The sequence below is a fragment of the Cnephaeus nilssonii genome (genome assembly GCF_951640355.1).
Source record: "Cnephaeus nilssonii genome assembly, chromosome: 20".
In the NCBI taxonomy this organism is placed as follows: Eukaryota; Metazoa; Chordata; class Mammalia; order Chiroptera; family Vespertilionidae; genus Cnephaeus; species Cnephaeus nilssonii.
This window is the reverse complement of record NC_137091.1, coordinates 49,253,346-49,276,893: the sequence shown is the minus strand read 5'-3', so window position 1 is coordinate 49,276,893 and position 23,548 is coordinate 49,253,346. Positions and strand designations below refer to the sequence as shown.

Genomic DNA, 23,548 nt, shown 5'->3' with positions numbered 1-23,548 from the left:
TATGTATGTATGTATGTATGTATATATTTAAGTACAAGGTGGGCTGGCAGCTGTTACCCTCCCTCCTGTTCTCTAGGACGGCTACCTGACAGTCCTTCCCTCCAGGTGCAGCCAGGCCCCAGTGAGGCCTCAGGGGAGAATGTGACCCTGCTGTGTCAGTCACAGAGCCCGAGGGACACTTTTCTTGTGTCCAAGGAGGGGGCAGCCGATCTCCCCCTGCTTCTGAGATCAAAAAATCAAGTTGGGCAGTTCCAGGCAGAGTTCTCCATGAGCCATGTGATCTCAGCTCACGGAGGCACCTACAGGTGCTACAGCTCACGTAGCTCCTCCCCCTTCCTGCTGTCACTCCCTTGTGAGCCCGTGGTGCTCCTGGTCCCTGGTGAGGGCCCCTGACCCTGTCCTTTCTGAGCTCAGTCATTCAGGGCCCTGTGGCCAGGAGAGGTGAGGCTAGGATGGATGAAATACACTAACTGTGTCTTGGGCTGAGCTGTGGGATGCGGGTGGGGAGGCCTTTGTAATGTAGTCTCTTGTTTTCTCTAGGGAACTTCCCCAAACCCACCCTCTGGGCTGAGCCAGCCCCGGTGATGCCCCAGGGGAACCCCGTGACCATCTCCTGTCAGGGGACCCCAGGGGCTGAGGAGTACCGTCTGTATAAAGAGGGAAGCCCAGCACCATGGAAAAGAGAGAAGCCACTGAAGCCCGGAGACAAGGTGGTGTTCTCCATCACACACATGACAGAGCGTGATGTTGGGATATTTCACTGCTACTATCTCAGCCCTGCTGGCTGGTCAGAGCGCAGTGACCCCCTGGAGCTGGTGGTGACAGGTGAGAGGACACTCAAGGGTCCCAGCCTCAGGCTCTTCCCTCATGAAGCGGGTCTGCTCTCAAGGTGTCTCCCTCTCCCTCTCACAGCCCAGCCTTGGGGGACGTGCGGGAGGTGTAGTCTCCAATTAACACGCTGAACCCCCTCTCCTAGGATCCTACAGTGAACCTAGCCTCTCAGCCCTGCCCAGCCATGTTGTGACCTCAGAAGGGAATGTGACCCTCAGGTGTGGCTCAGCAGAGGGATTTCACAAGTTCATTCTGACTAAGGAAGGAGATCACTGGGTCTCCTGGACCCTGGACTCACAGCCACAGCCCAGTGGGCAGTCCCAGGCCCTGTTCCTTGTGGGCCCAGTGACCCCCGTTTACAGGTGGACATTCAGATGCTATGGCTGCTACAGGGACAGGCCTCAGGTGTGCTCACACCCCAGTGATGCCCTTGGGCTTCTGGTCTCAGGTGAGTCCCATTATTACTTCATCCATCGATTGAGGCACCAGATGCACTACTGGCATCTTTGCCAGGAGGCGCGTCCCATGGGAGAGGGTGATGGAGGTACACGGGCCGCTGGGACAAAGACACAGAGAGACCTGGCGAGCAGGAGAAAAGAAGAGGGTTAATGGGAGGAGGAGCCCCTGTAATTCACGTCTGGTCTCCCCAGGTGAGTCTCAGAAGCCCTCCCTCCTGAGCCAGCAGGGCCCCATCGTGGCCTCTGGACAGAGCCTGACCCTGCAGTGTCGCTCTGATGTCGGCTATGACAGATTCGCTCTGCACAAGGAGGGGGAACGGGACCTCCCCCAGAGCCTTGTCCTGCAGCCCCAGGGTGGGCTCTCTCAGGCCCACTTCCCCCTGGGCACTGTGAGCAGCTCCCACGGGGGCCGGTACAGATGCTACGGTGGATACAACCTGTCCTCTGAGTGGTCGGCCCCCAGTGACCCCCTGGACATCCTGGTGGCAGGTGAGGAGCCAGTGGGTTCAGTCAGGGACCCAGACTCTGCACAGGCCCTGCTGGGGTCTCAGGTGGTAAAGCCAGAATGAAGGTGCAGGCCCCAGGGAGGGAGGGAGACAGAGAGTGACGGGGGAGGGGTTGGGAGGAGGAAGGAGAAGACTCAGAGAAACAGGGACAGACAGAGAGGAGGATCCTCAGAGAGAGGCCTGGTAACTCTCAGGGCAGAATAAGGTGGGCAGGCAGCCCTCACCCTCCCTCTCTCTCTCTAGGACACCTGCCTGACACACCCTCCCTCTCGGTGCAGCCAGGCACCAGGGTGGCCTCAGGAGAGAATGTGACCCTGCTGTGTCAGTCACAGAGCCAGAGGGACACGTTCCTTCTGTCCAAGGAGAGGGCAGCCGATCCCCCCTCTCGTCTGAGATCAGAGCACCGAGCTCAGCAGTACCAGGCAGAGTTCTCCATGAGTCCTGTGACCTCAGGCCACTGGGGTACCTACAGGTGCTACAGCTCAAGCAGCACCTCGCCCTACCTGCTGTCATACCCCAGTAAGCCCTTGGAGCTTCTGGTCTCAGGTGAGGTCCCCTATCCTGTCGATGACATGTGAACTTAGGGTCCCGTCCTGAGAATTCGGGGTGAAAGGGAAGGAGGGGTCTCTAGGGATGGTCACCCAGACAACATCTGCACCTCAGACACCCTCCTAACCCTGCTCAGCCCTCCCCCTCACCTGGACCCAGAAGGCACCAGTTGGATAGTGGGAGTGTCTCAGCGGCCACAGGGCAGATACAGGAGGATCTGAGTGAGGTGGGGACTCCATGGTGAGCCAGACTCTCAAACCTTTCTGGCCTCCTTCCCAGGACTCCCTGGGACTCAAGCCCCCCACCCACAAGGCCCATGTCCGCAGCTCAGGAACCACTAGGTCCTTCTGGCTCAGAAGGAGCACTGGCCCAACCTGTTGGTTCAGAGTCTCTCAAAGGATCTAATGGCCCCTGACACCTAAGAGAGTCTTGTGTGGGGACTGGGGTCAGGGGAGATATCAGGGAAACCACAGGCCTCTAGGGCTCAAAGTGTTCGTGTCTACAGCCCTGGGGAATCTGGTTTGGAGACAGGAAGTAGGGCAGGAGAAGTGTGGGGTGGTCATGGCAGGGGGGGATGTTGAGGCCATCAGCTTCAGGAGGGGCACCGAGTTCAAGTGGGGAGAAGGCAGTCCCCAAGTCTCACCCACATCCTGACCCCAGGAGGCTCTGAGGATAGGCTGCTCCCCACCATGCGGTCAGGCCACCAGAGGGGTAAGTGAGGGTCTATGTGAGGCAGTGGTTGGTGCCTTCATGCGCGAATGGGACTGTCCCTCTCCTTTTCTCTCTGAAACATATATATATATATTTAAAACCTCCTGTTCTCTAGGACGGCTTCCTGGCAGACCCTCCCTCCAAGTGCAGCCAGGCCCCAGCGAGGCCTCAGGGGGAACGTGACCTTGCTGTGTCAGTCACAGAGACCAAGGGACAGTTTCCTTCTATCCAAGGAGGGGAATCCGATCCCCACCTGCTTCTGAGATAAAAATACCAAGCTCAGCAGTACCAGGCAGGGTTCACCTCAGCTCACGGGGGCACCTGCAGGTGCTACAGCTCACACATCTCCCCCCACTTCCATCTGGCACTCCCCAGTGAGCCCTTGGAGCTCCTGGTCTCTGGTGAGGGCCCCTGACCCTGTCCTTTCTGAGCTCAGTCATTCAGGGCCCTATGGTCAGGAGAGGTGAGGCTAGGATGGAAGAAATACACGAACGTTGTCTTGGGCTGAGCTGTGGAATGCGGTGGGGATGCCTTTGTAATGTAGCCTCTTGTTTTCTCTAGGGCCCCTCTCCAAACCCACGCTCTGGGCTGAGCCAGCCCCGGCGATCCCTCAGGGAAGTTCCCTGACCATCACCTGTCAGGGAACCCCAGGGGCTGAGGAGTACCGTCTGGATAAAGAGGGAAGCCCAGCACCATGGAAAAGAGAGAAGCCACCGAAGCCTGGAGACAAGGTGATGTTCTCCATCTCACACATGACAGAGCGTGATGTTGGGATATTTCATTGCTACTATCTCAGTCCTGCTGGCTGGTCAGAGCGCAGTGAGCCCCTGGAGCTGGTGGTGACAGGTGAGAGGACATCAGGGGTCCGAGCATCAGGCTCTGCCCTCAGGAAGGGGGTCTGCTCTCAGGGTGTCTCCCTCTCACAGCCCAGCCCTGGGGGACATGAGGGAGGTGTGAGCCCCATTTAACACGCTGCCTCCTCCCTCCTAGGATTCTACAGCAAACCCAGCCTCTCAGCCCTGCCCAGCCCTGTCGTGACCTCAGGAGGGAACGTGACCTTCCAGTGTGGCTCAACCCAGGCATTTGAGAGGTTCCTTCTGAGTAAGGAAGGAGATCCCAGGCACTCATGGACCCTGACCTCACAGCCACAGCCCAGTGGGCAGTCCCAGGCCCTGTTCCCTGTGGGCCCCGTAACCCCCATTCACAGGTGGACCATGAGATGCTATGTCTGCTTCAGGAACAGCCCACAGGTGTGCTCACACCCGAGTGATGCCCTGGATCTCCTGCTCTCAGGTACGACCCATTATTGCCCCACCAATATATTGAGGCACCAAATACACTACAGGCAACTTTGCTGGGAGGGGAGCCCCATGTGCGCGGGTGATGGGGTTACAGGGGCCACTGGGACAAAGACACAGAGACAGGGAGACATGGCGGCCATGCCAGGACATAGAAGAGCGTTAATGGGAGGAGCAGCCCCTGAAATTCACGTCTGGTCTCCCCAGGTTTGTCAGAGAAGCCCTCCCTCCTGAGCCAGCAGGGCCCCATCGTGGCCTCTGGACAGAACCTGACCCTCCAGTGTCGCTCTGATGTCGGCTATGACAGATTCGCTCTGCACAAGGAGGGGGAATGGGACCTCCCCCAGAGCCTTGTCCTGCAGCCCCAGGCTGGGCTCTCTCAGGCCCTCTTCCCCCTGGGCACTGTGAGCAGTTCCTATGGGGGCCGGTACAGATGCTACGGTAGATACAACCTGTCCTCTGAGTGGTCGGCCCCCAGTGACCCCCTGGACATCCTGGTGGCAGGTGAGGAGCCAGTGCGTTCAGTCAGGGACCCAGACTCTGCACAGGCCCAGCTGGGGGTCTCAGGTGGTAAAGCCAGAATGAAAGTGCAGGCCCCAGGGAGGGAGGGAGACAGAGAGCGATGGGGGGTGTGCGTATGAGGCGAAGACCCAGAAAAACAAAGACAGAGAGGAGGGTCCTCAGAGAGAGGCCTGCTGACTCTCAGGGCAGAACAAGGTGGGCAGGCAGCCCTCACCCTCCCTCTCTCTCTCTAGGACACCTGTCTGACACACCCTCCCTCTCGGTGCAGCCAGGCCCCAGGGTGGCCTCAGGAGAGAACGTGACCCTGCTGTGTCAGTCACAGAGCCAGAGGGACACGTTCCTTCTGGCCAAGGAGGGGGCAACCGATCCCCACTCTCGTCTGAAATCAGAGCACCGAGCCCAGCAGTACCAGGCACAGTTCTCCATGAGCCCTGTGACCTCAGCCCACTGGGGCACCTACAGGTGCTACAGCTCACAAAGCTCCTCCCCCTTCCTGCTGTCACACCCCAGTGAGCCCCTGGAGCTCCTGGTCTCAGGTGAGGTCCCCTGACCCTGTCTGATGATATGTGAACTCAGTGTCCCTTCCTGAGAATTCGGGGCTGAAAGGGAAGGAGGGGTTTCTAGGGATGGTCACCCAGACAACATCTGCACCTCAGACACCCTCCTAACCCTGCTCATCCCTCCCCCTCACCTGGACCCAGATGGCACCAGTTGGACAGTGGGAGTGTCTCAGGGCAGATACAGGAGGATCTGAGTGAGGTGGGGACTCCATGGTGAGCCAGACTCTCAAACCTTTCTGGTCTCCTTCCCAGGACTCACTGGGACCCACGCCCCCCTTGCACAGGGCCCATGTCTGCAGCTCAGGCACCACTAGGTCCTTCTTGCTCAGAAGGGGCACTGACCCAACCAGGTGGTTCAGAGTCTCTCACAGGATCTAATGGCCCCTGACACCCAAGAGTGGCTTGTGTGGAGCTGGGGTCAGGGGAGATCTCAGGGAAGCCACAAGCCTCCAGGGCTCGCAGTTTTCTCGTCCACACCCCTGGGGAATCTGTCTTGGAGACCGGAAGTAGGGCAGGTGAAAGGTGGGGTGCTCATGGCAGAGGGGGATGTTGAGGCCCAGCTTCAGGTCGGGGCACCAAGTTCAAGTGGTGGAACGCATTCCCCATGTCTTACCCTCATCCTGACCCCAGGAGTCTCTGAGGATAGGCTTCTCCCCACCCCATGGTCTGGCCCCCAGCGGGGTAAGTGAGGGTCTATGTGAGGCAGTGGTGAGTGCCTCCCTGGGGGGAAGGGACTGTCCCTCTCCTTTTCTCTCTGAAATATATACATATATATTAGAGGCCCAGTGCACAAAATTTGTGCACGGGCGGGGGAGTTTGACCTTTAGCCCAGCCTGCACCCTCTCCAATCTGGGACCCCCTCAAGGGGTGTCTAACTGCCCTTTTAGGCCTGATTCTGGTAGGATTGGGCCTAAAGAGCCAGTCAGACATCCCTCTCACAATCTAGGACTGCTGGCTTCCAACTGTACGCTTTCCTGCCTTCCTGATTGCCCTTAACTGCTTCTGCCTGCCAGCCTGATCACCCCCTAACCAATCCCCTGCCAGCCTGATTGCCCCTAATTGCCCTCCCCTGAAGGACTGGTCACCCCTAACAGCCCCCCACTGAAGGCCGGGTCACCTCTAACTGCCCTCCCCTGCCAGCCTGGTCACCCCTAATTGCCGTCCCCTGCTGGCTTGGTCCCCCCAACTGCTCTCCCCTGCAGGCCTGGGTCCCCGCCCCCTGCCACAACTGCCCTTCCCTGCAGTCCTAGTCCCTCCCAACTTCCCTCCTCTGCCGGCCTGGTCACCCCTAAATGCCCTCCCCTGCAGGCTTGATCACCCCTAACTTCCCTCCCTTGCAGGCCTGGTCCCTCCCAACTGCCCTCCCCTGCTGGACATTTTGTGGTGGCCATTTGTGTTTACATGGGGGTAGCCATCTTTGACCACAAGGGGGCAGCCATCTTGTGTGTTGGAGTGATGGTCAATTTGCATATTACTCTTTTATTAGATAGGAGGATATATATATATATATTTAAGTACAAGGTGGGCAGGCATCTGTTACCCTCCCTCCTGTTCTCTAGGACGGCTACCTGACAGACCCTCCCTCTAGGTGCAGCCAGGCCCCAAGGTGGCCTCAGGAGAGAACGTGACCCTGCTGTGTCAGTCACAGAGACCAAGGGACACGTTACTTCTGTCCCAGGAGGGGGCAGCCAATCCCCCTCTGCATCTGAGATCAGAGCACCGACCTCAGCAGTACCAGGCACAGTTCTCCCTGAGTCCTGTGACCTCAGCCCACTGGGGCACCTACAGGTGTTACAGCTCACACAGCACCTATCCCTACCTGCTGTCACTCCCCAGTGAGCCCGTGTTGCTCCTGGTCTCTGGTGAGGGCCCCTGACCCTGTTCTTTCTGAACTCAGTCATTCAGGGCACTGTGCCTGGGAGAGGTGAGGCTAGGATGGAAGAAATACACTAACAGTGTCTTGGGCTGAGCTTTGGGATGCGGGTGGGGAGGCCTTGTAATGGAGCCTCTTGTTTTCTTTAGGGCCCCTTCCCAATCCTACTCTCTGGGCTGATCCAGCCCCCGTGATCCCCCAGTGGAACCCCGTGACCATCTGGTGTGAGGGGAATCCCGGGGCTGAGGAGTACCGTCTGTATAAAGAGGGAAGCCCAGCACCATGGAAAAGAGAGAAGCTACTGAAGCCCGGAGACAAGGTGATGTTCTCCATCACACACATGACAGAGCATGACGTTGGGATATTTCATTGCTACTATCTCAGCCCTGATGGCTGGTCAGAGCGCAGTAACCCCCTGGAGCTGGTGGTGACAGGTGAGAGGATACTCAGGGGTCCCAGCCTCAGGCTCTGCCCTCAGAATGGGGGTCTGCTCTCAGGGTGTCTCCCTGTCACAGCCCAGCCCTGCGGGACATGAGGGAGGTGTGAGCCCCATTTAACAGGTTGCCTCCTCCTCTCCTAGGATCCTCCAGCAAACCCAGCCTCTCAGCCCTGCCCAGCCCTGTCGTGACCTCAGGAGGGAACGTGACCCTCCAATGTGGCTCAGGGCAGGGATATCACAGGTTCATTCTGACTAAGGAAGGAGATCACAGGTTCTCCTGGACCCAGGACTCACAGACACAGCCCAGTGGGCAGTCCCAGGCCCTGTTCACTGTGGGCCCCGTGACCCCCAGCCACAGGTGGACGTTCAGATGCTATGGCTGCTACAGGGACAATCCACAGGTGTGCTCACACCCCAGTGACGCCCTAGGGCTCCTGGTCTCAGGTGAGTCCCATTATTCCATCATCCATGGATTAGGTATCAGATACATTACTGGCATCTTTGCTGGGAGGGGAGCCCCATGTGAGATGGTGAAGGGAGTACAGGGACTTCTGGGGTCCCTTCTCTTCTCCTGGGGTAAAGAAAGTAGAAGGGGTTTATGGGAGGTGCAGCCCCTGTAATTCTCATCTGGTCTCCCCAGGTGAGTCTGGGAAGCCCTCCCTCCTGAGCCAGCAGGGCCCCATAGTGGCCTCTGGACAGAGCCTGAACCTCCAGTGTCGCTCTGATGTCGGCTATGACAGATTCGCTCTGCACAAGGAGGGGGGACGGGACCTCCCCCAGAGCCTTGTCCTGCAGCCCCAGGCTGGGCTCTCTCAGGCCCTCTTCCCCCTGGGCACTGTGAGCAGCTCCCACGGGGGCCAGTACAGATGCTACGGTGGATACAACCTGTCCTCTGAGTGGTCGGCCCCCAGTGACCCCCTGGACATCCTGGTGGCAGGTGAGGAGCCTTGGGCTCAGTCAGAGACCCAGACTCTGCACAGGCCCTGCTGGGGGTCTCAGGTGGTGAAGCCAGAATGAAAGTGCAGGCCCCAGGGAGGGGGAGAGACAGAGAGAGATGGGGCTTGGGAGTAGAGAGGGGGAGACTCAGAGAAACAAAGACACAGAGAGAGGAGTGTCCTCAGAGTGAGACATGGTGACTCTCAGGTCAAAACAACCTGTGCTGGCAGCCCTCACCCTCCCTCTCTCTCTCTAGGACACCTGTCTGACAGACCCTCCCTCTCGGTGCAGCCAGGCCCCAGGGTAGCCTCAGGAGAGAATGTGACCCTGTTGTGTCAGTCACACAGTCCGAGGGACATGTTCCTTCTGTCCAAGGAGGGGGCAGCCAATCCCCCCTTGTGTCTGAGTTCAGAGCACCGAGCTCAGCAGTACTAGGCACAGTTCTCCATGACTCCTGTGACCTCAGCCCACAGGGGCACCTACAGATGGTATAGCTCACCCATCACCCCTCTCTCCTACCTGCTGTCATACGCCAGTGAGCCCCTGGAGCTCCTGGTCTCAGGTGAGGGCCCCTGACCCTGTCTGATGACATGTGTACTCAGGTTCCCGTCCTGACAATTTGGGGCTGAAAGGGAAGAAGGGTTCTCTAGGGATGGTCACCGAGACAACATCTTCACCTCCAACACCCTTCTAACCCTAGAAGGCACCAGTTGGACAGTGGGAGTGGCTCAGGGGCCACAGGCAAGATATAGGAGGATCTGAGTGAGGTGGGGACTCCATGGTTAGCCCACACTCTCAAACTTTTCGGGCCTCCTTCCCAGGACTCACTGGGACCCCAGCCCTCCCCCCTACCCCCCCCCCCCCCACACACAGGGCCCATGTCTGTAGCTGAGGATTCACTAGGTCCTTCTTGCTCAGAATGAGCACTGACCCCCACCCCGCCAGGTGGTTCAGAGTCTCTCCCAGGATCTAATGGCCCCTGACACCAGAGACAGACTTGTGTGGGGACTGGGGTCAGGGGAGATCTCAGGGAAACCACAGGCCTGCAGGGCTCAGAGTTTTTGTGTCCACACCCCTGGGGAATCTGGCTTGGAGACCGGAAGTAGGGCAGGTGAAGGGTGGGTGGTCATGGCAGAGGGGGATGTTGAGGCCTAGCATCAGGAGAGGGCACCGAGTTCAAATGGGGAGAGGCCAGTTCCCACGTCTTACCCACATGCTGACCCCAGGAGGCTCCGAGGATAGGTTGCTCCCCACCACGTGGTCAGGCCCCCTGAGGTGTAAGTGAGGGTGTATGTGAGGCAGTGGTGAGTGCCTCCATGGGGGAAAGGTACTGTCCCTCTCCTTTTATCTTTGAAATATATATATATATATATATATATATTAACTTAATCCTTTTTTATTATTTTTAAATTTTATTTTATTGTTTACAGTATTACAAATAGTAGTACATTTATCTCCTTTTTTTCCCCATTGACTATTTCCCCGCCTTCCCTACCCCTTGGCACATGCCCTCATCTCACCCCCCTATTGTCTTTTGTCCATTGTTTGTGCTTACATGCATGCATACAAGTCCTTTGGTTGATGTCTACCCCTCCCTCCAACACTCCCCAGCCTTCCCCTTGTAATTTGACAGTCTATTCAATGATTCACTGCTTTTTATCTATCTTTTTATTCATCACGTTATAATGTTCTTTATTTTCCATAAATGAGTGAAATCATGTGGTATTTTTCTTTCATTGCCTGGCTTATTTCTCTTAGCATGATGCTCTTCAGTTCCATCCATGCTGCAGCAAATGGTAAGAATTCCTTCTTTTTTATAGCAGCATAATATTCCATTGTGTAGATGTACCATAGTTTTCTAATCCACTCATCTGCTGATGGGCATTTAGGCTGTTTCCAAATCTTAGCTATGGTAAATTGTGCTGCTATGAACATAGGGGTGCATATATCCTTTCTGATTGGTGTTTCTGGTTTCTTGGGATATATTCCTAGAAGTGGGATCACTGGGTCAAATGGGAGCTCCGTTTTTAGTTTTTTGAGGAAACTCCATACTGTTCTCCACAGTGGCTGCACCAGTCTGCATTCCCACCAGCAGTGCACAAGGGTTCCTTTTTCTCCATATCCTCGCTAGCATTTATCGTTTGTTGATTTGTTGATGATAGCCATTCTGACAGGTGTGAGATGGTACCGCGTTGTCGTTTTGATGTGCATCTCTCGGATAATTAGTGACTGAGCATGTTTTCATATGTCTCTTGGCCTTCCTTTTGAAAAGTATCTATTGAAAAGTATCTATTTAGGTCCATTGCCCATTTTTTTTTATTGGATCCTTTATCTTCCTTTTGTTATGTTGTATGAGTTCCCTGTAGATGCTGGAGATTAAACCTTTATTGGTGATAACATTGGCAAATATGTTCTCCCATACAGTGGGGTTTTTTTTGTTGTTTTGTTGATGGTTTCTTTTGCTGTGAAAAAGCTTTTTGTTTTGATGTAGTCCCATTTGTGTATTTTCTCTTTCGTTTTCGTTGCCCTAAGAGCTCTTTCGGTGAAGAAATTGCTTTGGCATATGTCTGAGATTTCGCTGCCTGTGGATTCCTCTAGTATTTTTATGTTTTCCTGTCTTTTGTTTAAGTCATTTATCCATTTAGAGTTTATTTTTGTGTATGGTGTAAGTTGGTGATCTAGTTTCATTTTTTTTTTTGCATGTATCTTCCAATTTTCCCAACACCATTTATTAAAGAGAGTGTCTTCACTCCATTGCATGTTCATGCCTCCTTTTTCAAATATTGAGCATAGTGGTTTGGGTCAATTTCTGGGTTTTCTATTCTGTTCCATTGATCTATATGTCTGTTCTTGTGCTAGTACCAGGCTGTTTTGAGAACAGTGGCTTTGTAATACAGCTTGAAATCTTGTATTGAGACCCCACCTATTTTGTTTTTCTTTCTCAGGATTGCTGTAGCTATTAGGGGTCTTTTTAAAATTCCAGATGAATTTTTGGAGAGTTCTTTCTAGGTCTGTGAAATATGCCATTGGTATTTTAATGGGGAGTGTATTGAATTTATAGATTGCTTTGGGTAGTATGTACATTTTAATGATGTTGATTCTACCAATCCATGAACATGGTATGTTCTTCCATCTCTTTATGTCTTCCTCTATCTCTTTTTTCAGTATCCTGTAGTTTTCTGCGTATAGGTCTTTTACCTCCTTAGTTAAGTATAGTCTCTCTTTCTGTAAGTTTACTCTTGGTGTATAGAAATACCATAGATTTTTTGGCGTTAATTTTGTATCCTGCTACATTGCCGAATTCATTTATTAAGTCTAATTTTTTTTGATGGAGTCTTTAGGGTTTTTTAGTACAATATCATGTCATCTGAATAAGGACAGTTTTAGTTCTTTTCCAATGTGGATGCCATTTACTTCTTCTTGTCTAATCACAATGGCTAATACTTCCCATACTATGTGGAACAGGAGTGGTGAGAGTGAGCATCCCAGTCTTGTTCCTGTTCTTAGGGGAAATGGTTTTAGTTTTTGCCCATTGAGTATGATGTTGGCTGTGGGTTTGTCATATATGGCTTTTATTATGTTGAGGGATGATCCTTCTATTCCCATCTTGCTGAGTGTTTTTATCAATAAAAGGTGTTGTATTTTGTCAAATGCTTTTTCTGCATCAATTGATATGACTGTATAATTTTTATCTCTCAATTTGTTTATGTGATGTATCACGTTTATTGATTTGTGGATATTGTACCATCCTTGCATCCCTGGGAAAAATCCTGCTTGGTCATGGTGTATGATCTTTCTGATGTACTGCTCGATCCAATTTGCTAGGATTTTGTTGAGGATTTTGGCATCTATGTTCATGAGGGATATTGGCCTGTAATTCTCTTTCATTGTGTTGTCTTTATCTGTTTTTGGTATTAGGGTGATGCTGGCTTCATAGAATGAGTTTAGAAGTGTTCCTTCCTCTTGAATTTTTTGGAATAGTCAGAGGAGGATAGGGTTTAGTTCTTCCTTGAATGTTTGGTAAAACTCCCCTGTCAAGCTGTCTGGCCCCGGGCTTTTGTTTGCTGGAAGCTTTTTGATGACAACTTCAATTTCTTCCATAGTTATTGGCTTATTGAGATGTTTAGATTCTTCCTGATTGAGTTTTGGAAGGTTGTATTCTAGGAATATGTCCATTTCCTCCAGGTTGTCCAGTTTCTTGGAATAGAGTTGTTCAAAGTATTTTTTAACAATCCTGTGTATTTCTGTGGGGTCTGTTGTTATTTCTCCTCTTTCATTTCTGATTTTGTTTATTTGGGTCCTCTCTCTTTGCTTCTTGGTGAGCCTGGCTAGAGGTTCAACAATCTTGTTTATCCTTTCAAAGAACCAGCTCTTGGTTCTTTTGATCTTTTGTATTTTATTTATTTATTTTTTGGGTCTCTATGTCGTTTATCTCCACTCTGATCTTTATTATTTCCTTCCTTATGCTTACACTGGGATTTTCTTGTTGCTCTCTTTCTAACTCTTTGAGTTGTAGGGTTAGGTAATTTATTACTATTGTTTCTTGTTTTTTGCAGTAGGCTTGTAGAGCTATGAACTTTCCTCTCAAGACTGCTTTCGCTGTGTCCTATAGATTTTGGATTGTTGTGTTTTCGTTGTCGTTTGTGGCCATGATGTTTTTTATTTCTTCTTTGATCTCTCTGGTAACCCAGTCATTGTTTAATAGCATGCTATTTAGTCTCCATGTGTTTGATTTTTTTATTGTTGTTGATTTCCAGTTTTATGCCACTGTGATCTGAGAAGATGCTTGATATGATTTCTTCTTGAATTTGAAGAGACTTTGCCTGTGACCCAATATATGGTCTATCTTTGAAAATGACCCATGTGCACTTGAGAAGAATGTATATTCTGTGGTTTTGGGGTGAAATGTTCTGAAGGTATCAATTAATTCCATATGATCTAGTGAATCATTTAGGATTGATGTTTCTTTGCTAATTTTTTGTTTAGAGGATTTGTCCGATGGTGATAGTGGGGTATTAATGTCCCCTACTATGATTGTATTGCTGTCAATCTCTCCCTTGATATCCTGCAGAAGTTCTTTTATGTATTTGGGTGCTCCTGTATTGGGTGCATATATGTTTACCAGAGTTATTTCTTCTTGTTGGATTGGTTCCTTTAGTATTATGAAGTGGCCTTCCTTATCTCTTTTTATGTCCTTCAGTTTGAGATCTAATTTGTCAGATATAAGTATTGCTACCCCAGCTTTTTTTTTTTTCTTTTTCATTCACCTGTAAAACCTTTCTCAATCCCTTCACTATCAGTCTGTGTGCATTTTTTTTTCTGAGGCGGGTTTCGTGTAGACAGAAGATATATGGGTCATGATTTTTTATCCACTCAGTTACCCTATGTCTTTTGATTGGGGCATTTAATCCATTTACATTTAAAGTTATTGTTGATAGGTACTTGTTCGTCACCATTTTTATTCTTTACCCCTGTGTTCCTTCTTCACTTCCTATTTCTTCTTTTTACAGCAGACCCTTTAGCATTTCTTTCATTGCTGGTTTGGTGGTAATAAACTCCCTTAGTCCTTTTTTGTCTGTGAAGCTCCTGATTTCACGCTCAATTTTGATTGATAGCCTAGCTGGGTACAGTATTCTTGGATTCAGGCCCTTCCTTTGTATGACTTTGTATATTTCATTCCATTCCCTTCTGGCCTGATGTGTTTCTATTGAGAAATCAGTCGCTAGTCTGATGGGAGATCCTTTGTAGGTAACTTTCTGTCTCTGGCCACTTTTAAGATTCTTACTTTGTCGTTGGTGTTTGCCAATTTAATTATAATGTGCCTTGGTGTCGGTCCTTTGGGCTTCATTTTGCTTGGGACTCTGTGAGCTTCTTGGATTTGTGTGGGGTTTTTCTGCCCTATATCAGGGAAGTTTTCTGTCATTATTTCTTCAAACAGGTTTTCTATTCCTAGCTCAGTTTCATCTCCTTCTGGCACCTCTATTATGTGGATGTTGTTTTGTTTCATGTTGTCCCAAAGTTCCTTTAGGCTTTCCTTCTGTTTTTTAACTTTTTTTTCTAGATGCTGTTCTGCTTGGGTATTTTTTTCTACCTTGTCTTCTAGCTCACTGATGTGGACCTCTGCTTCTTCTAGTCTACTATTGATGATTTCTATTGAGTTCTTTATAGAAGAGATGTCTTGGTTCTTCTTCATTTCCTCTTGGTTCTTACACATATTGTTGAATTTGTCTTCCATTCTTTTCAGCAACCTTATGACCATTTCTCTGAATCATTTCTCTGATAGGTTGCTTGCCTCCATTTCCTTTACTTCCTTTTCTGGTGATGCCTCCTTTTCTTTCATATGCGGGATGTTTCTTTGTCTCCCCATGATCTCTCTTCTCCAGGTGTTTGGTTATGTAGTTCTCTCTCTCCTTTTCCTAGGCAAAACCTAACCTTTCCGTGAGAAGGTGCAGAGCTGCTCCATGTCCGCATATTCACGTTGCTTGGGGTCCGGTGTTCCTGGGTTCACAACTCTTCCCTGGGAGTTGTTGTTGTAGATTCCCGGGATTTTTAGACTTCTGATAACAGCCATTCTTCCCTTCAAGATGGCGCAGTCTCCACGTCATAGCTGGTTGCTCTGGGAGGGATTTCAGCAGCAGTGGAGGCTGTCCAGTCAGGGGAACCCCGTCTGGCAATCCCCAACAGTCCCTTGGAGCATAGCTTTCCCTCAACTCACAAATAAACACTACCAATGCGATCACACACACTCCATTCATTCTCTCACTCACACACTATCTTGCAGTCTGCCTGCCTGTTGGTAGCCATCTTCCCTACCATATATATATATATATATTTTAAGTACAAAGTGGGCAGGCAGCTGTCACCCTCCCGCCTTCTCTCTAGGAGGGTTGCCTGACACACCCTCCTTCTTGATGCAGCCAGGACCCAGCATGGCCTCAGGGGAGAATGTGACCCTGCTGTGTCAGTCACACAACACAAAGGACACTTTCCTTCTATCCAAGGAGTGGGTAGCTGATCTCCCCCTGCGTCTGAGCTCAAAGCACTGAGCTGGGAATTCCAGGCAGAGTTCTCCATGAGCCCTGTGACCTCAGCTCATGGGGGCACCTACAGGTGCTACAGATCACAAGCACCTCCCCCTACCTGCTATCACTCCCCAGTGAGCCTCTGAAGCTCCTGGTCTCAGATAAGTGTCCCCTGACCCAGACCTTTCTGAGCTCTTCATTCAGGGCCCTGTGCCTGGGAGAGGTGAGGCTAGGATTAAAGAAATACAATAACAGTGTCTTGGGCTGAGTTGTGGGATGTGGGTGAGGAGGCTTTTGTAATGTAGCCTCTTGCTTTCTCTAGGGCCCCTTCCAAAACCCACCCTATGGGCTGAGCCAGGCCCTGTCATCCCCCAGGGGAGCCCCGTGACCATCTGGTGTCAGGGGACCCCAGGGGCCGCAAAGTACCGTCTGGATAAAGAGGGAAGCCCAGCACCATGGAAAAGAGAGACGCCACTAGAGCCTGGTGACAAGGTGATGTTCTCCATCTCACACATGACAGAGCATGATGCTGGGAGATATCACTGTTACTTTCTCAGCTTTGATGGCTGGTCAGAGCGCAGTGACCCCCTGGAGCTAGTGGTGACAGGTGAGAGGACACTCACGGGTCCCAGTCTCAGGCCCTTCCCTCAGGAAGAGGGTTTTATCTCAGGGTGTCCCCCTCTCACAGGCCAGCCCTGCGGGATATGAGGGAGGTGTGAGCCCATTTAACACATTGCCTCCTCCTCTCCTAGGATCCTCCAGCAAACCCAGCCTCTCAGCTTTGCCCAGCCCTGTGGTGACCTCAGGAGGGAATGTGACCCTCCAGTGTGGCTCATGGGAAGAATTTGACAGGTTCATTATGACTAAGGATGGAGATCACAGGATCTCCTGGACCCTGGACTCACAGCCACAGCCCAGTGGTCAGTTCCAGGCCCTGTTCCTTGTGGGCCCCGTGACCCCCAACCACAGGTGGATGTTCAGATGTTATGGTTGCTTCAGGGACAACCCCCAGGTGTGCTCACACCCCAGTGACGCCCTAGGGCTCCTGGTCTCAGGTGAGTCCCATTATTACTTCATCCCTGGATTGAGGGACCAGACATATTATGGGTATCTTTGCTGGGAGGGGAGCCCCATGTGAGAGGGGGAGAGGAAGGACTCCTGAGCCAGATACACAAACAGAGACAGTGAGACCTGGGGGCCAGGCCAGGAGAAGGGGGTTATGGGAGGAGCAGCCCTGGTAATTCTCGTCTGCTCTCCCCAGGTGAGACTGGAAAGCCCTCCCTCCTGAGCCAGCAGGGCCCCATCGTGGCCTCTGGACAGAGCCTGACCCTCCAGTGTCGCTCTGATGTCGGCTATGACAGATTCGCTCTGCACAAGGAGGGGGAACGGGACCTCCCCCAGAGCCTTGTCCTGCAGCCCCAGGCTGGGCTCTCTCAGGCCCTCTTCCCCCTGGGCACTGTGAGCAGCTCCCACGGGGGCCGGTACCGATGCTACGGTGGATACAACCTCTCCTCTGAGTGGTCAGCCCCCAGTGACCCTCTGGACATCCTGGTGGCAGGTGAGGAGCCAGTGGGTTCAGTCAGGGACCCAGACTCTGCACAGGCCCTGCTGGGATCTCAGACGGTGAGGCCAGAATTAAAGTGCAGACCCCAAGGAGGGAGAGAGACTGAGAGAGATGGGGGATGGGAGTGCAGAAGGGGAGATTCAGAGAAACAAAGACAGAGAGGAGGGTCCTCAGAGAGGCCTGGTGACTCTGAGGGCAGAACAAGGTGGGCAGGGAGCCCTCCCCCTCCTCCCTCTCTTGGACAGACCCTCCCTCTGTGTGCAGCCAGGGCCTCAGGGGAGAACGTGACCCTGCTGTGTCAGTCACACGGCCTGAGGAACACGTTGCTTCTGTTCAAGTAAGGGGCAGCCGATCCACCTCTGCTTCTGAGATCAGAGTACCGAGCTGGGCAATTCTAGGTAGAGTTCTCTATGAGCCATGTGACCTCAGCCCACGAGGGCACCTACAGGTGTTACAGCTCACACAGCACCTCCCCCTTCCTGCTGTCACTCCCCAGTGAGCCCCTGAAGCTTCTGGTCTCAGGTGAGGGCCCCTGACCCTGTCCTTTCTGAGCTCAGTCATTCAGGGGCCTGTGCCCAGGAGAGGTGAGGCTAGGATGGAAGAAATACACGAACAGTTTCTTGGGCTGAGCTGTGGGATGCGGGTGGGGAGGCCTTTGTAATGTAGTCTCTTGTTTTCACTAGGGAACTTCCCCAAACCCACCCTCTGGGCCGAACCAGCCCCTGTGATCCCCCTGGGGAGGCCCCTGACTATCTCCTGTCAGGGAACCCCGGGGGCTGAGGAGTACCGTCTGTATAAAGAGAGAAGCCCAGGACCATGGAAAAGAGAGAAGCCACTGAAGCCCGGAGACAAGGTGATGTTCTCCATCACACACATGACAGAGCATGACGTTGGGGTATTTCACTGCTACTATCTCAGCCCTGATGGCTGGTCAGAGCGCAGTGACCCCCTGGAGCTGGTGGTGACAGGTGAGAGGACACTCAGGGGTCCCAGCCTCAGGCTCTGCCCTCAAGAAGGGGGTCTGCTCTCAGGGTGTCTCCCTCTCACAGCCCAGCCCTGGGGGACATGAGCGAGGTGCGAGCCCATTTAACACGCTGCCTCTTCCTCTGCTAGGAGCCTACAGCAAACCCAGCCTCTCGGCCCTGCCCAGTCCTGTGCTAACCTCAGAAGGGAATGTGACCCTCCAGTGTGGCTCAGGGCAGGGATTTCACAGGTTCCTTCTGACTAAGGAAGGAGATCACAGGCTCTCCTGGGCCCTGGATTCACAGCCACAGCCCAGTGGGCAGTCCCAGGCCCTGTTCCCTGTGGGCCCCGTGACTCCCAGCCACAGGTCGACATTCAGATGCTATGGCTGTTACAGGGACAGGCCTCAGGTGTGCTCATACCCCAGTGACACCCTAGAGCTGCTGGTCTCAGGTGAGTCCCATTATTAAATCATCCATGGACTGATATAACAGGTACATTACTGGCATCTTTGTTGGGAGGGGATCCCCATGTGAGATGGTGAGAGGAGCAAAGTTGCTTCTGGGGTGTCTTCTCTTCTCCTGGGAGTATGGTAATGAGAAGGAGTTTATGGGAGGAGCAGCCCCTGTAATTCCCGTCTGGTCTCTCCAAGGTGATTCTGGGAAACCCTCCCTCCTGAGCCAGCAGGGCCCCATCGTGGCCTCTGGACAGAGCCTGACCCTCCAGTGTCGCTCTGATGTCGGCTATGACAGATTCGCTCTGCACAAGGAGGGGGGACGGGACCTCCCCCAGAGCCTTGTCCTGCAGCCCCAGGCTGGGCTCTCTCAGGCCCTCTTCCCCCTGGGCACTGTGAGCAGCTCCCACGGGGGCCGGTACCGATGCTACGGTGGATACAACCTGTCCTCTGAGTGGTCGGCCCCCAGTGACGCCCTGGACATCCTGGTGGCAGGTGAGGAGCCAGTGGGTTCAACCAGGGACCCAGACTCCGCATAGGCCCTGCTGGGGTCTCAGGTGGTGAGGCCAGAATGAAAGTGCAGGCTTCAGGGAGGGAGGGAGAAAGAGAGAGGCAGGGGGTGGGAGGGTAGAGGGGGAGACTCAGAGAAACAGAGACAGACAGAGAAAAGGGTCCTCAGAGAGAGGCCTGGTGACACTCAGGGCAGAACAAGGTGGGCAGGCAGCCCTCACCCTCCCTCTCTCTCTCTAGGACAGCTGTCTGACACACCCTCCCTCTCAGTGCAGCCAAGCCCCAGCTTGGCCTCAGGAGAGAACGTGACCCTGCTGTGTCAGTCACAGAGCCAGAGGGACACGTTCCTTCTGGCCAAGGAGGGGGCAGCCGATCCCCCGCTGCGTCTGAGATCAGAGCACCGAGCTCAGCAGTTCCAGGCAGAGTTCTCCATGAGCCCTGTTACCTCAGCCCATCGGGGCACCTATAGGTGCTACAGCTCACATAGCTCCTCCCCCTTCCTGCTGTCACTCCCCAGTGAGCCTCTGGAGCTTTTGGTCTCAGGTGAGAGGCCTCTGAACCTGTCAGCTTCGGGTCCTTTCCCCAGATGGATTATGGGCTGAACCTGGGGTGGGGGGCTCTGGGATGATTGCCACAAGGAGATCCTTTTCTTAGAGGCCCTCCCATCCCATCCACCTCCTCCCCCCTCACCTGGATACTGAAGCAGTGAGAGGGTCTCAGGGGTCACAGCACAGATGTATGAGGGAGTCTGTGTGAAATGGGGTCCAGGGTCAGCCCAAGTCTCTCACCCTCTTCATGTCCTCACTTCCAGGACCCTCTGGAGGCCCCAGCCCTTCACCCACAGGGCCCACCTCCACAGCTGGTGAGTCCCGGGGAGCTCTGTGCAGAGGGAGCACAAATCACCCAGGAAGTCCTGAGAGTCTGTCAGGGGATCCAGTGACCTAGATCTTCAAGGACTGGCGTGTGTCCCGGGGGGGGTGGGCTGAGAGTCCCAGGGTCTGAGGCTGGTGATGGCTGGGGTGGTCATGGCAGAGGGAGATGTGGGGGTGCAGGCTGGGGTAGGGGGAGCTGGGCTCTTGTGGGGAGTGACAGCCCCTACCCGTCCTGCCCCATCTTGAACCCAGGAGGCTCTGAGGACTGGTCTCTCCCACCCCCGGGTTCAGGCCCACAGACGGGTAAGTGGGGGTCTCTGTGTGTGTGTGTGTGGGGGTGATGGGTACCTCTATGTGGGGACAGGAGCTGAGCTATAAGGGGTTTAGACACCTCTGAAGTCTCTCACTTGGACAAGCCCTTCACCCGCCTGGGCATCAGTGTCCCCAAGTGTAAAAGGAGAGAATACTTGTGCAGAGCTGGTGTCCACCTGGGAGGTGGACGGGGGGGGGACAGTGTGAGGACAGCACAGGGAACCCACCATCCTGGATTCCAGTCCCAGACCTGCTCCGTCCAGGCTGGGTGACCTGAGGCTCGTGATTAACCTCTCTGAGCCTCAGTGAATTGGGTGGTGGGGTCAGCCATGCCTGGTGCATGATTGCTGTGAGGTGAGAGGAGATAAATGACAGGTTCCAGCACATGCCTCGCACACAGTAGGTGATCATTTAAAGGGCATCACTGACTTATTCATGAAGTCACTCATGTCCTAGGTCCCAAATGGCACTGGAAGGGGCTCTTGGTGACCTTGGTCCTGCTGCTCTCCCTCCTCCTCTTCCTCCTCTTCCTCCTCCTCCTCCAACACCGACGTCAGAGCAAAGGCAGGAGCTCAGGTGAGTAGGGAAGGGTGTGACCTGGGTCACACAATAGGGAGCTCAGAGCACCTGCCACAGGAAAGCCAAATAGATGAAGAATGTCAGCTGAGAAAAAGATATATCCAGAATCTCAAATCAGAAAACCTAGGAAGAATACACTCATTGTCAGCACAGATGCACAGAGGTAAGTTCATCTTTCATCCTTTTCAGTCTCGTGAATAGGAAACATTCTCACAAGTGCTTTTTCTGAATCTATTGATAAGATCATTTCATTTTTATCCTTCATTGTGTTGATGTGGTGCATCACGTTTATTGGTTCGCGAATACTGAACCATCCTTGCATCTCCAGAAAAAGTCCTCTTCGTCATGGTGTATGATCTTTTTAATTTATTGCTGGATCTGGCAACATGAGGATAAGTGACAGGAGGATTTCAAGAGTGGAATCAAGGAGATGCTATTCCATCTCACTGTCTCTCTTCAGCAGAACAGGATGGTTGAAGGTCCCCAGGGAATCTGTAGGTCCAGGTGAACTGCTCAACATCAAGACTCAGGTAGGCAATGACAACCTCTCCTTCTTCCCTGTCAGGGGCATTTTTGGACACAAAGAACAGACAAGCAGAAGAGGACAGACAGATGGTCAGGTGGGTCCCATCCTCCCCAGGCCCTGAGGCTTCTCAAACCCCAACCATGTTTCATCCCTCTCTCTCCCCTGCTCCAGGCTGCTGCATCTGACGCACCCCCCAGGATGTGACCTACACCCAGATGAACCTCTTGGCCCTTCGACAGCAGACAAGTGCACCCCCATCCTCCCCGTTAGAGGAGCCCCCAGAAGAGCCCAGTGTGTACGCTGCTCTAGCCTTCCACTAGCTCAGGAAGGACCCAGACCCCACACTCCAGGGAGGGGGCCTGCAGGGACCCCAGAAGGCAGGAAAGCTGCCTCCTGGACATTCAGCTAGTGCCCCACCACCGCGGAGACCTGAGGTACCCCTGGGACTCTCGGGGAGTCACCTCATTCTATAGCAAAAGATAAGCCAATATCTCTACATTTGGAAATCAAAGCAACAGACTTCTCAATAACGAACATGTGAACAAAAACAAGTGAATGTTTTAACTGAAATTGTAATGTAAATGTGATGCATCAAACTTATGAAATGATAAAATTAAGAACCTCAATAAATCAATGGCCTAATCTATCATGTCAAGAGTTTAGGGGGAAAAACAACCATTGCATTGAATCTTTAGATCCATAGACAACTAGATGACAAGAATGTGGCATGTATGCACAATGGAATATAAAACAGCCATAAAGAGAATGAAATCCTGCCATGTGAGACAACATGGATGGACCTAGAGGGTATTATGCTGAGTGAAATGATTCAGACAAGGAAAGATGTCACTTGTCAGAAACTGACCATTGTTCCCACTAGCAGAAAGGTGTGGACAAGGAACCCGGAAGGCTGGTTAACCTTGGAAACTCCGAAAGGTCAGAGCCAACCACTCACTGTCTAGTTCAAACAATGGTAGCTGAAGCAACTTCCACCTGTCAATCTTATGTAAATCCTTTCTGATTGGCTATTACTGGAATTGCCTGCCTCTGTGACTGGATCCCAAACCTTAATAACAGGGGTAGCAAGGCCAGAGTGGGGTGTAGTCCTCTCACTAGAGTTGGGCTCCCATCTGGCCCCCAATATTGCCAAATTAATATTTTTCTAGTCTCTTTCATTTGTGTGTGGCCTCCTCCAGAACCCAAACTCTGAACCTGAATCCTGAACCACTCAGAACGTAAAAGGGGTTCCCATAGTCACTTATCTCTGGGATTTTTCACATCCTCAAAGCAAAGGGAACAAAAGCAGACACATAGAAATAAATAACAAACTGAAGGTTTCCAAACGGGAGGGAAAGATGGGTGAGAAGGGGAAGGGCAGATAGTCAATAATAAATATCCTATCCGTGCTGTACACCGGAAACTAATATGATATGGTATGCCTACCATGCTTTAATAAAAACATCAATTAAAAATGATTAAACAATAGAAAATTTTTCTAAATGAAAGGGTAAGGAGGAAATTGTAGAGAGTGGCTGTAGGGTTAAGCCTCAGATTAACCTGTGGCAGACCACAAACAAGTCCCAGTTTAGAGGGCAGAGCCCTCTTAGCATAATTAAACTTGACCTTATGGCTGCTCCCTAGATCCTTCCTGGGTAGTTAATGGGCTGTGGGAGGTGCAGCAAGTGCTGCCAAAAAAAAAGTGAAACTCACAAGAACATTGTAACTATGTTGACCACTATCTTGTTTTTCTCTGACGATAGAATGAAGCCTCAGCTTGCTGGCTGGAACCTACTCTGTGGCCTCATCCAGGCATAGGAGGTCCACTGAGCCCCAGCTATATTCTCTTTCTCTGTTTTTTCTTTAATCTTTCACTGACCCTCCTCAGGCTCACCGAACCCTTGGCTGTGCTGGCACGGCACAAGAAATAATACGTTTTTGCACAGCAAAGGAAACCATCAACCCACTGAATGGAGAACTATTTTCCAATATATCTGATAAGGGCTTATTGTCCAACATTTATAAGAAACTTATAAAGCTCAACACCAGAAACCCCCAAACAATCC

General features: G+C 52.2%; 2 protein-coding genes across 2 annotated transcripts in view; one reads left to right on the top strand and one right to left on the bottom strand.

Annotated features, from left to right (window-relative positions):
* Nucleotides 1–23,548, bottom strand: part of LOC307116159 (leukocyte immunoglobulin-like receptor subfamily A member 6) — a gene marked incomplete at both ends in the record, with an annotated part of 125,991 nt that overhangs the window by 83,152 nt on the left and 19,291 nt on the right. The gene's annotated exons all lie outside the window — the stretch shown is intronic.
* LOC307092432 (immunoglobulin superfamily member 1-like) lies at nucleotides 268–21,071 on the top strand (the record flags this gene model as incomplete). The annotated part of the gene is made up of 21 exons (XM_079759730.1): nucleotides 268–379; nucleotides 541–825; nucleotides 977–1,279; nucleotides 1,482–1,778; nucleotides 2,039–2,341; nucleotides 3,617–3,901; nucleotides 4,046–4,348; nucleotides 4,561–4,857; nucleotides 5,109–5,411; nucleotides 7,458–7,742; nucleotides 7,889–8,191; nucleotides 16,028–16,312; nucleotides 16,458–16,760; nucleotides 16,967–17,263; nucleotides 17,953–18,237; nucleotides 18,383–18,685; nucleotides 18,885–19,181; nucleotides 19,437–19,739; nucleotides 20,008–20,058; nucleotides 20,321–20,371; nucleotides 20,837–21,071. 21 exons carry the CDS (start codon nucleotides 268–270, stop codon nucleotides 20,962–20,964), a joined length of 5,379 nt encoding a protein of 1,792 aa, XP_079615856.1. The 3' UTR covers nucleotides 20,965–21,071.